Raw genomic sequence first — 13,042 nt, 5'->3', positions numbered from 1 at the left:
CCCCAGATGTCCTTATACTTAAGGTGTGCTGTCATTTATTCATGAACAATGTGCTTCAGCTGTGTGGCAACCTAATTTCTGTTTAATAGTCACATGGATTTTAATCTAAGTCAATAAAATGAATTTGCATTCCTCAGGGTAATGACCGAGTTGGACTCAGTCACTTCACTGAAAAGCTACTATTTTTTATTACCTTTATGTCCAAATGTGCAACCCTGCAGTTGTGAAGGTACTGCAGTGCTTCCATGATGTCTCGGATGTAGAAAGCTACTTTTTCCTCCATCAACTCATCATGATTCATAAGGTAGTCTAAGAGTCGGCCATCATCCATCCTGAAAGTGGGGAGGTAAAAACAAAGGAAGGTTGTGAAGAAATAGAAAGATAATTCATGTACGGAGCTTTAAAATCTTTAATGTCTCTCAGAAATGAAGATCAACGTTAAAACGCATACATATTTTACAGCCCATTGTGTTCAAAGCCAAAATAAATAAACTTAAAAATGGGATAAGTTTCAGGAAAGAAATCCTTATAACCTTGTTTAAGAAGCATTGTTTTGCTTATGTTTAGGATTATTCACAAGGAAGAAGGTCTGACTCCACTTTAAGAGGTTAGATTGCAAAATAACTGCAAACCTTCACCAAGAAAGACATCATAATATTCTGATTGATCAGAACATGGCCTACAAGCAGTGCCATACATGTTTAGCAAACCATTTTGTCTTTCCTACTTGAGGAAAATAGGAAATAGGAAATAGGAAAAGTTTGCCCTTGGCATGCTTGATTTCCTTTTTAAATCCTTTGCCTTTTTAGCAACTTTCCAACTTCTATAGACTGAGAACATTAGAAGTGGAGATTGCCAGATATGGCTCCTGGTTCTGCCACCTACCAACTGGGAGCTAGGGGCAAGTAATTTTAAACTCTCTGTGTTTTGGCTTCCCTGAGGTGCACCATTGTTAAAGGGAGAATAACAAAAACAACTAATGATAATATCTACTTCATTATGAAGATTGTGAAGGGATCAAGTGAGACAATGAGGCATTTAGGCAAAACTGGTAGCATAATTAAGGGCTCAATAAATGGTAGCTACTTTCAGGCTCCATGTGTCTTTTTATAACAAGTAGTGACCAAATTATTTAATGGGCATTGGGCCATTAAAGCCACAGCCCCAGGAAATGCCCAGGCAAGGGAACTGGATCCAGGATCAGAAACCACTTTCAACCACAGTTGAAAACTCCTTGGACAAGTTTTCCATTCATTCTCTTCTCTAGCTTGTTCCTTCCCAATGGACTTTCCTTAATAGGCACAAAAGGATGGGGCAAATTATGGACTCTTTTGCCTTCCTGTGATTGAGCTAGGGATGGGAGAAGAGTGGGAAGAGTAGAATGGAACAGTATTGGGCTTATTAAATGAATCATCCTGGACTTCTGGAAGCAGTTAAGGGAGAAATTTACAGTAGCAGTGCTCCAAACCTAGAAAGTCTCAGCCACCAAGTTCACCAAGCTTTTCTAATGCAGATGTCTACATCCCACCATAGACTAGGGAGTCAGAATCTCAATTGCTTGGTGGAGGAGAGCTCTACCAGAAATACTGAGGACCCATAATTGTGGGGAGACCCACAATTGCAGCATAACCAAGATTCAGCACAGTTAGTTCAGGCACTGCTTCCCCCACATCTTCCTTGAAGTTCATCTCTAACCAAGCACCTTCTGTGTTCTCACAGCAACCCTCTCCAATGCATGGTTCCTGGTGTTTACCTATCTCTTGGTACTAATCATTAAAGTTATGGTTCCTTGAGGGTAAGAACTTTATCTTTTCACCTTTGTTCTCTAGAAAATCTGGAATAAGTGGGATGTTCTGAAGGTAAAGTTCCACCCTAAAAAGAATTCCTTGAGTACACTGGAAATACTGTGGCTGTGATTGGCACACAAATCCCTCTCATTTCAACTTCACCCCTGTCAACCAGCCTAACACCAATAAGCTTTTTCTAAACTTCTGCCTAGCTTAAGAATCCATCAGAGAAAGAAAATGAAAATCAGAGTGAGAAATGGGTACAAAGTTACAGTTAGATAAGAGAAGTTCTGACGATTTATTTCATAGTGTGGTGATAATAATTTGCTGTATATCTCAAATAGCTAGAAGGGAGAATTTTTTTAATGCTCTTACCACAAAGAAATGATCAATGTTTAGGGTAATGGATATATTAATACCCTGACTTTATCATTACAGTGTAAATATACATTGGAATATCACATTGCACTCCAAAAAATATGTACCATTGTATTGATCAAAAACAAAATAAAACTAAAAAATCTGGGCACCAGGGGTTCACACCTGTAATCTTTGCTACTCAGGAGGCAGAGATCAGGAGGATCACAGTTGCGAGACCCTATCTGGAAAAAAAACTCATCACAAAAAAGGGCTGGTGGAGTGGTTCAAGGTGTATGCACTGAGTTCAAACCCCAGTACTGCAAAAAACAAATAATAAAAAGAAAATTAAAAGTGATAAAGATGTGGATTTCAGCTCTATTTCTCCACTTCCTAGTTTTAAGAGATAGCTTTAATTAAGGACCTTCCTTTTTCTTGATATTCTAATTTATAGAATGGGATATATAAAACAGGAGGGGAAGAGAGTACATGTTACATGCAATACTTTGAAAATTTTAAACCACTGTGTAAAATAATTGCCATTATTTTTGGGCAATAAATAATCTACACAGATGGGACCATGCTAGAGAACCTGTACTTACAGTTCCAAAATCAGGATGTAAGATGTGGGGGACTCATAAGTGTCATGTAGAGTGACGTACTGAGGGTGCTGCAGGTGCTGAAGCAAGGCAGCCTCATGGGCAGCCTGCTCCTTCTTCTTCATTTTTTTGCTCACAAATTTCACAGCAACATCTTTACGGGTAGCTTTGTGAATGCATTTCTTTACAATAGAGAAACGGCCTCTGGAAAGCAAAGGGGAGAAAGCGTTTCAAGTTTAATCAATGAGAAAAGTGTCATTTTATCCAGGGTTAGACTTGGGTCCCATCCCCAATGATAGGTGGCAGCTAGACATAAGCAGTGGCCATGGGAGGAAGAAAAGGAAAAAAAATCATTGTAATTCAATTTCCCAACTGCACTAGTCTCTATTAAGATTAAGTAGCCAGCCGGGGTCCAGTGACTTACGCCTAAAATCCTAGCTATTCAGGAGGCAGAGATCAGGAGGATTGCAGTTCAAAACCAGACCAGGCAAATAGTTCGTGAGACCCTACCTTGACAAACACTTCACAAAAGTAGGAATGGTGGAGTGGCTGAAGATGAAGGCCCTGAGTTCAAGCCCCAGTACCACAAAAAGACTAAGTAGCCAGAGGTCAGGGTGCTTTGAAGCCAGTCACTCACCTAAAGCGTAATCCTCACTTTATTCAAGAGTAATCCACATCTTGGGGTGGCAAAGTGGCTCAAGTGTTGGAATGCCTGCCTAGCAAGTGTGAGGCCCTGAGTTCAAACTCCAGTATCACCAAAAAAAAGTAATCCACATTTTAAACATCAGTTAGGCCTGGTGTTGGTTAGGAATTTCAAACAGAAATTCTCTATTAATTGGAGCAGGAACTGGTAGTTTTACACAGGTAATCTCTCTCGTTTAACAAGATAATGAATGACCCAAGTCCAGGAACCCATCCCAGGGGCCAAATGTATTTAAAGCTAAGAGTTTCTCAATAAATAATCCAACTTTAAAACCTGACTTGTCATTTTCACCCTAGAGATGAACTGTTTTTGTTGGATCTGGAGAACTAAAGAGCAGATGAGTGTCCCATCCCCCATGGAGAGCACTATGAATCTAGCATCCTGAGAAAGAAGGTGTAAATCTCACCCCGAAGAGGAGATACAGGGTCTCATAGATCTGCTACAGGGCTGATGAGCAAAATGCTCTCAAGATTGTTTCCCCACCACTACCACCAATAAGGGGCAAACAGACCAGCTCATCTAAGAGAGCCCATGAATCCATGGCCCATGAGAAGAGCCCACCTGACCCTTACCCAAACCCAGAGTTAAAACATCCATAAAGGCCCCAGCCTCACCTGAGCAGGGAGCCACCGGTTTCTGGGCTCCACTGCACTGTTCTAGCTGTAACCTTTCCTTTCTCTCTAATAAATCCTACTTCATATACCAGCTTTGGCTCACAAGCCAATCAGCGGCCTCATGAGCCAGTTCTCTGGCCTGTGAAGGCAAGGACCTACAACATTTCACATCAGCAAGTAACATTTTGGCGACTGCATGAAGGGACTTCTCTCCTGGACCAAGGTCAGTATGACTTGAGTGCCAAATCAGCAGGGGCATGCCTAAGGTGTGGCCATGAGTCTCCAGCACCCTGCTAGGTGCTCCTGCTGGGGGAAACCCCTGCTGAGGACTAGCCAAGAGCAGACTTCCCTATGCTGTTCCCCCTGTCTCTCTCTGTTCTATCTTCCTGAGGGACTTTCTCATCATGGTATCAAATCAACAGCTCCTAGCCAACTTTGGCCTCACGGAGATTCTGGCTCTGGGGGTGCTTTTGCTCCCTTCCTGTGAATTGAGACCAAGTCCGGGGTTTATTCGGGTATGCTTATTCTACTTTGGGGAGACCTGATTGATTTTGGTACCTGACAATCTTCGTCTTCTCCCACCTGTCAAATACCCCCTTCTGTGGGAGGCAGTGACCCAAGAGTGAAGATTTTGTGTGGCTGACAGTGTTCCAGTACCATTTAATGGGAACGACCTCAAAGCACACCTAATTGTTAATCCCTCAGGTGTGTGTCCTGACTCCCAGCTCTGCCTTCCCCTCCCTTACCTAGGATGTCAGGTCACCCCTTCTGTCCCTGCCAGAAGCAGCAGACATACTTTCACTCACAAGCTCCCTCCGTGGTCTCACTGCCTTGTTCTTCATCTCTGTCTGCCTTCCCCTCCCTGTGCTTACTGGGACCCTGGCCTTCTATGGAAAACTTGTACCATGGTACCTTATGACTTTCTTAAGTTACTCCTACACCTAGTTTGTCATGCCCCTTGGTCCACACCAACTTTAAATCATCTGCAGGGTTCTGGGGGAGGCAAAGGCACCCACAGGAAACTGTGGCCACATCACACACATGCCCTAACTCCCCCCCAACAAGGGGAGGAGGGAAAACAAACAGGTGCACTCATGCACAGGGACACCAGCCCTTCCCACTGGACTCCCTGGGTGCAGCAGTAACACCTGCCACAGCTAAGGCAATCCATAAAAAGGGCCTGGCACACATCCAAAGCCACCAGCCATACATGGAGGTGACTGTGACCTGCCACCACTTCCCCCCAAAAACAGGGATGAGAGAAAAAATAAATGCATGCAAGTGCCTGTGGATGGGGGGAGGAGCGACAAGCTGCAGGGGAGGTCTTGGGCAGACAGGGTTGCTCATCCCTGGCATGGGGGGGAGGTGGCGGCACCTTGCGCAAGCCCCACTTCACTTCCAGCCCCACCTCAGGCCCACCTGAGCCTGATAGACCCAGCCCTTGGAGCCAATTCTTATCTCAAGGTTATGGTCCCAAAAAGCACTAATGTAAACTTGTGGGACAGGAAAAAAAAAAGGGCATTGCTGTGGTCTCTAAACTTCTCATTTAAAATTTCCTATATTTTTTGACCTCAGCATAAAAATTTTCCTCTTAACTTTGCAGGTACTTCTCCAGGTGATGCATCCCTTTGTTAACAAGGTATGCCTTTGTTAAAGAGGCTGCCTGCTTTTGGTAATATAAGGCTAAAAGGCAGGATCCTAGAGTTTTTTTCCCCACTGTGTCGGTAAGGAGGCCTAGCCCAACCAGTCACTGCATTTCTTTCAGTCCTGGTCATGGATGGTGGAAGGAAATCATGAGACAGGGACACCTGCTCTCATCAGGTCTGATCCCCAGTCAGGATGCCGACAGGAGGGGAACTGACCCAGGTTTTTTTTTGTTGTTGTTGTTCTTCCAGATGGGACCTGCCCCCTCCAGTCTTACAGCCTCAGTACCCAAGCGGTCTCCACTGGCCTGTCTGCTGAAATGTTGGAAGGACCTTGACCCTATTAAGCTCAAGAAAAAAAACCCCATCTTTCTTTGTACTAAGGCCTGGCCTCAATATCCCTTGGGTGACCAAGAGAAGTGGTCTTCAGAGGACTCCTTAAATTATAATACTATACTCTAATTAGACCTTTTCTGTAAAAGGGAGGAAAAGTGGACTGAGGTCTCCTATATACAGCTTTTCTTTTATCTCCAAGACCACCAGAATGGCTCCATAATTGCTATCTAGATACTCAAACACTGGCCATTCTTTGTAAGCCACAGGATAAACATGGGGAAGCAGGACCAGAAAAGTCCCTTACCAATGACAAGTTCCTTTCCCTACTGCTCCACCCTCTGCCCTACCTTCTAAGCCACCCCAATATTCAGAACCTTTTAATGGATGTTTTCCCCTTCAACAGGCAGTGGTAGGAAGAGGGTGAGTCTATGTCCCCTTCCAGTTATCAGATCTAAGGGAGATTTAAAAAGATCTGGATAGCTATACTGATGCCCAGACCAATACATCCAGGTCTTTACTCTGTGATCCAAACCTTTGAATAGGCATGGAAGGATATTATGTTTCTTCTAGACCAGACTCTTTCCTCATTTGAAAAGCAACAGGTCCTGGCCCAGGCCACTCAGGCTGGAGACAATTTCCACCTACAACAAGCCCCAATACCTGTGGTACCTGGACATGAGGGAATAAATATGTCTATACCCATAGGGCACAGGCAGTCCCCTTGACAGATCCACATTGGGATCAAAATGGTGAGGAGGATGAATGGCATTGATGCCACTTCATCCATCTTATAGTGGAAGGGCTAAAAAGGGCCAAAGTTAAACCTCTAAACTATTCCCAGGTGACTGTAGTACAACAAGGGCCTGAAGGAAACCCCCTTACCCTTCTACAGAGTCTTAAGGACGCTATCAGAAAGCATACTACATTGGACCCAGAGTCACAGGTGGGAGAGGTTCTCCTCAAAGATAAATTTCTAACTCAATCAGTCCCAGATATCCATAGAAAACTCCAAAAGTCTGTGGCTGAAGGGGAAAAACCATTGGACCAACTAATGCAACTAGCCATGTCTGTATACTATAACTGGGATGTCACTAAACAGAAAGAAAAGGATAAAAAACCACCATGACCTCATCATAGCTCTCAGAGAGTTCCCCACCCAATGGGGGCCTACATCTGAGCTTGCTACCATTGTTGTCAGGAGGGGCACTTCTGCAGAGAATGCCCAAAAGGGGGACAGCCAGGGAGACAGCCCCGGCCCTCACCAGGACCCTGCCCTCTCTGCAAAGGTAACCACTGGAGGTCTAAGTGCCCCCATCTCCAGATGGAAGGTGGGTACCACCTCCTATGGATTGATGGGTTCTGGGGTCTCCTGTCCAGGCTCCACTTCTTAACATCAATGTTGAGGAGCCTTGGGTAACCATGATAGTAGGGAAGCAAAAGGTCATTTTCCTCCTAAACAGTGGAGCCCATTTCTCTGTCTTACCATTCTCTTCCCGTCCCCAGTCCAATAACAAGGTTATCATTCGGGGCATATCTGGCCAGCCCCTAGAGCACTATCTTACTCGGCCTCTGGCCTGCTCTTGGGGAGACCTCCACTTCTGTCACTCTTTTCTCATAGTCCCTGAGACTCCAATGCCCCTGCTGGGATGGAATTTACTATCTCAACTAAAGGCCCAAATTCTACTCTACCTAGGTGACTATCTCTGCTGCCCCCTTCTTCAGGAACAAGTACATCGCACAGTGTAGACTGATGGAATGACTGCAGGGCATTGGGAGGGCCAAAATGGCCCTCCCAATTCAAATAAAACGCAAAGATTCCTCACAGTTTCCACATCAAAAACAGTATCCCCTCAAGGCTGAGGGACAATGAGGCTTCTACCTATCATAAATTCCTTAAAAAAACAAGGGCTACTAATTAGTTGCTCTAGCCCCTACAATACTCCTATTCTTGCTGTCCATAAAGGGCAAGAAGTTGGTTGAAGACCTCCAGCTCATTAATGAAGCAGTCATTCTCCTCCACCCAATTGTTCCCAATCCCTATACTCTATTGGCTCAAATACCCTCAAAAGCCCAATAATACTCTGTACTAGATTTAAAGGATGCTTTCTTTTGCATTCCTCTGCATCCTGACAGTCAGCCTCTGTTTGCCTTTGAACACCTCACTAACCTTTCACAACAACTAACTTGGACAGTTTTACCACAAGGGTTTAGAGACAGCCCTGATATTTTTTGACAGGCCCTAACCAGACACTTATTAGATTGGTACTACCCAGAGGCCACCCTTCTTCAGTATGTTGATGACTTACTTCTCTGCAGAGCCACAGAGTCCCTCATCTCCAGGACGACTGAGTCCCTTTTAAACTTTCTGGCCTCCCGGGGATACAAAGTCTCCAAGGAAAAGGCTTAATTATGCCTCCCTCAGGTCACCTACCTAGGTGTGGTCTTAAAGGGACAGAGTTACTCCCTGAATCATAAGCAGATCAACACAATCCTCCATTTCCCACTCTCCCATACCATAAAGCAGCTTAGAGTTCTTTTGGGAGTTACAGGATTTTGCAGAATCTGGATCCCTAGATATGTAGTCCTTGCCAGGCCCTATACCAGCTCCTAAAAGATGCTCAATGAGGCTCTCAGTCCCTTTTAGAATGGGACCCTGAAAACACAAAAGCTTTTCAGGTCCTCAAACAGCCACTCCAAACTGCCCTGTCATTGAGCTTGCCCACCCAAGACTGCTTCCAGCTATATGTCTATGAAAAAGGGGGGGCAGCCCTAGGAGTACTAACCCAGCTCCAAGGACCCACTCCACAACCAGTTGGATATGTGAGCAAAGAACTAGACAATATGGCTAAAGGGTGGCCTGGATGCCTAAGGGCCCTAGTGGCAACCTGCCTCTTGATCCCGAAGGCCCAGAAATTAATTCTTTGACAGTCCTTAACCATATATACTCCACATGATCTAGGAGGGCTTCTAACAGCTAAAGGAGGACTATGGTTATCAGACAACAGGCTACTTAAGTATCAGGCCCACAATTATTAGAATGTCCAGATGTGAGACTTTGGGTGTGCTCTGCCCTAAATCCAGCATCACTGCTTCCCACTAAGGGGGACCCACTCATACATTCTTGTGAGGAGGTGCTAGCTGTATGTTATTTGGCTAGGCCTGACCTCCTTGACCAGCCACTCCTGGTCCCAGACCTCATGCTCTTCATGGATGGAATTTCATTCATCCGGGAGGGAATTAGATGAGCAGGGGTGGCTGTGGTCTCTTTCACTGAGACCCTATGGGCTGAACCACTGACTCCTTCCACTAGTACCCAATTGGCTGAGCTGATAGCTCTCACTAAGGCATTACAACTGTCTAAGGAAAAAACTGCCAACATCTATACAGACTCTAAGTATGCTTTCTTGGTCCTGCATGCTCATTTGGCTCTTTGGAAAGAGCGAGGATTGTTAACTACTGAAGGATCTCCTATCAAACATTCCAGGGAAATCTTAAACATCTTAAAAGCAGTTTTACTTCCAAAACAGATAGCAGTAATTCACCGCCCCAGACATCAAAGGTCAGAGGAGAGGATTCCAAGATGGCGGCTAGAGGGAGGAAGCAGAAAGCGAGCCTCCTATAGTGAAATCTTGGAGAGACGCTGGAGACACACATTGCAGGCATAATCACTGAGAAGAGGCAAAACTTTGACCCCTCCACACATCCAGCCAGCGCAGAGAATCTCCACTTCACATTAAATGGAGAAACCAGGAGGGCCCCCAGGCTGCCAGTCGCCGGCACCCGGATGGCTTGGGAAGACGCAGACCAGGTGAGCTTCGCGGTACCGCAGTACTCCCACAGACAACCCTGGGCCAGAGCAGCATAGACCCCTGGACAGACTGACCTCCACCCAGGGAAAAAAATAGAAACTGAGTAATAAGCAATAAGAGCAATAAAGACACGCAGGAAAGAGGGTGTGGTGCACTGAGTGCCGAAGATTGGGGGAAGGGAACCCTTCCCGGGACTGTAAATAAACTGTAAATAAACAAGCTGGGCAGCCACAGCTGCAGATACCATTCTCAGAACTGTCTCCAGACTCTTTTTTTTTTCTTTTTCGCCCTACTTTTGATGAAAGAACAACCGAATTACACCTGCAAGCTGAAAAACTTACTGAAACTGTATTGCATTTGAACTTGGGACACTTGGTGGGTTGTGTGTGTGTGTAGCTTTGTTCTACTTTATGCATCCCCTTTGATGAGACAACTACAGAACAACATCTTAGGCACCATCTCCAGGATTGGAGACTGAGACGGACACCCAAATTATTAAGACTGAAACTTCATTGCATTTGAACTTGGAGGTTTTTTTGTTTTTTGATTTTTTTAATTTTCTATTTTCCATTTTATTTTAATTCATTTTTATATATAGATATTACTTTCATTTACTTATTTTTTATTTTTATTCTTATCTTTTTTTATTTTTGATTTTCAATCCTCTCTCTGTCTCTCTAATGTCTGTTCAGCTTACTGTCAATTAGTACACTAATGCTCCCTGTTTATACCTTTGAAACTTTCTTCTCTAAAACCTTGTTCTACTTTCTCCCTCTTGTCTGTGTATTTCTTTTCCCCTTTTCTTTAACTTCTTGCTTTCCATCTCAGCTCACTCTTCCATTCTCAATATTACCATTGTTATTATTACAAGCTAGAAAATACTTAATTGCACACAGTACAGGGACAGTAACAACACCAACGACAATGATGGGAAGACAGAAAAAACAGGGAAACCAGTTTCCCCACAGCAAAAAATTAGTACAGGAACCAGAGGGGAATGAAGAAAACAGAAACTCAGATCCAGACTCCAACAAAATGAAGATAAACTATGCCAAAGGACCCAATGAAGCCCACAAGAATAATTTAAAAGAAGACATACTACAAGTACTCAATGAGAATTTTATAGAGATGATACTGGATAGGGTCAAACAAAATGTACAGGAGACACTCAAGAAATTCCAAGACAACAAAAATAGAGAATTTGAAAAAGCAAAAGAAGAAATAAAGGAAACCATAGAAGCACTGTATAAACACCAAAGTGAAAGAGAGAACACGATGAATAAACAGATAAATGAACTCAGGACAAAAATAGACAACATTAAAGAGGAAAACTGCCAGGATATGGAAAACCTCAGAAAAAAGAACGAAACAGAACTGCAAAACAAAACGGAAGGCCAATCCAGCAGAATAGAACAAACAGAAGACAGAATCTCAGAACTTGAAGATGAAATGGTAATTAAAGGAAAAACCGAAGAACTATTAATTAAACAATTCAAGACCTGTGAAAAGAAAATGCAAGAACTCACAGACTCCATCAAAACACCAAACTTGAGAATCATGGGCATCGAAGAAGGAGAAGAGGTGCAAGTGAAGGGAATGCGTAATCTATTCAACAAAATAATAACGGAAAATTTCCCAAATCTAGAGAAAGATATTCCCATACAGATGCAAGAGGCCTCCAGGACACCAAACAGACCAGATCAAAATAGAACTACTCCACGACATATCATCATTAAAACAACAAGTTCAGAAACTAAGGAAAGAATATTGAAGGCTGTAAGAGAGAAAAAACAAGTAACATACAAAGGTAAACCCATCAAAATCACAGCAGACTTCTCAACAGAAACATTAAAAGCAAGAAGAGCGTGGGGTGAGATCTTCAGGGCAAAAGGGGAGATAACAACAAACACCATGGATGTCCAGGAAATCATCAGAGACTACTTTGAGAACCTATATTCAAATAAATTTGAAAATCTTAAAGAAATGGGCAGATTTCTAGATACATATGATCATCCAAAACTGAACCAAGAGGAAATTAATCACCTGAATAGACCTAACACAAAATGAAATTGAAGCAGCAATCAAGAATCTCCCCAAAAAGAAAAGTCCAGGACCTGATGGATTCTCTGCTGAATTCTATCAGACCTTTAAAGAAGAACTGATACCAACCCCCCTTAAACTGTTCCACAAAATAGAAAGGGAACGAAAACTGCCGAACACATTTTATGAAGCCAGTATTACACTTATCCCAAAACCAGGCAAAGACACCTCCAAAAAGGAGAACTATAGGCCAATCTCCTTAATGAACATTGATGCAAAAATCCTCAACAAAATAATGGCAAACCGAATTCAACAACACATCAAAAAGATTATTCACCACGAGCAAGTAGGCTTCATCCCAGGGATGCAGGGGTGGTTCAACATATGAAAATCAATAAATGTAATAAACCACATTAACAGAATGAAAGACATAAACCACTTGATCATCTCAATAGATGCAGAAAAAGCCTTTGATAAGATCCAACATCATTTCATGATAAAAGCTCTAAGAAAACTAGGAATAGAAGGAAAGTACCTCAACATTATAAAAGCTATATATGACAAACCTACAGCCAGCATTATACTTAACGGAGAAAAACTGAAACCATTCCCTCTAAAATCAGGAACCAGACAAGGATGCCCACTATCTCCACTCCTATTCAACATAGTACTAGAATTCCTAGCCAGAGCAATTAGGCAAGAAGAAGGAATAAAAGGAATACAAATAGGTAAAGAAACTGTCAAAATATCCCTATTTGCAGATACATGATTCTATACCTTAAAGACCCAAAAAACTCTACTCAGAAGCTTCTAGACATCATCAATAGCTATAGCAAGGTAGCAGGATATAAAATCAACATAGAAAAATCATTAGCATTTCTATACACTAACAATGAGCAAACTGAAAAAGAATGTATGAAAACAATTCCATTTACAATAGCCTCAAACAAAATCAAATACCTAGGTGTAAACCTAACAAAGGATGTGAACGACCTCTACAAGGAAAACTATACATTTCTGAAGAAAGAGACTGAGGAAGACTATAGAAAGTGGAGAGATCTTCCATGCTCATGGGTTGGTAGAATCAACATAGTAAAAATGTCTATACTCCCAAAAGTAATCTACATGTTTAATGCAATTCCCATCAAAATTCC

The 13,042-nt window shown here is 42.9% G+C and overlaps 1 protein-coding gene across 16 annotated transcripts in view; it reads right to left on the bottom strand.

The window, feature by feature from the left end:
- The window catches only part of Kalrn (kalirin RhoGEF kinase), a 660,017-nt gene that overhangs the window by 7,385 nt on the left and 639,590 nt on the right, over positions 1-13,042 (bottom strand). For all 16 annotated transcript variants that reach the window (XM_074073308.1, XM_074073309.1, XM_074073319.1 and 13 more), the window contains 2 exons: positions 2,747-2,947; positions 194-332 (listed from right to left, as the gene is read on the bottom strand). In XM_074073308.1, coding sequence (XP_073929409.1) covers positions 194-332; positions 2,747-2,947 — 340 coding nt within the window. The remainder of the gene's footprint in view (positions 1-193; positions 333-2,746; positions 2,948-13,042) is intronic.

This window comes from Castor canadensis, chromosome 5, assembly GCF_047511655.1.
Source record: "Castor canadensis chromosome 5, mCasCan1.hap1v2, whole genome shotgun sequence".
In the NCBI taxonomy this organism is placed as follows: Eukaryota; Metazoa; Chordata; class Mammalia; order Rodentia; family Castoridae; genus Castor; species Castor canadensis.
This window is presented reverse-complemented; position numbering and strand designations above follow the sequence as displayed.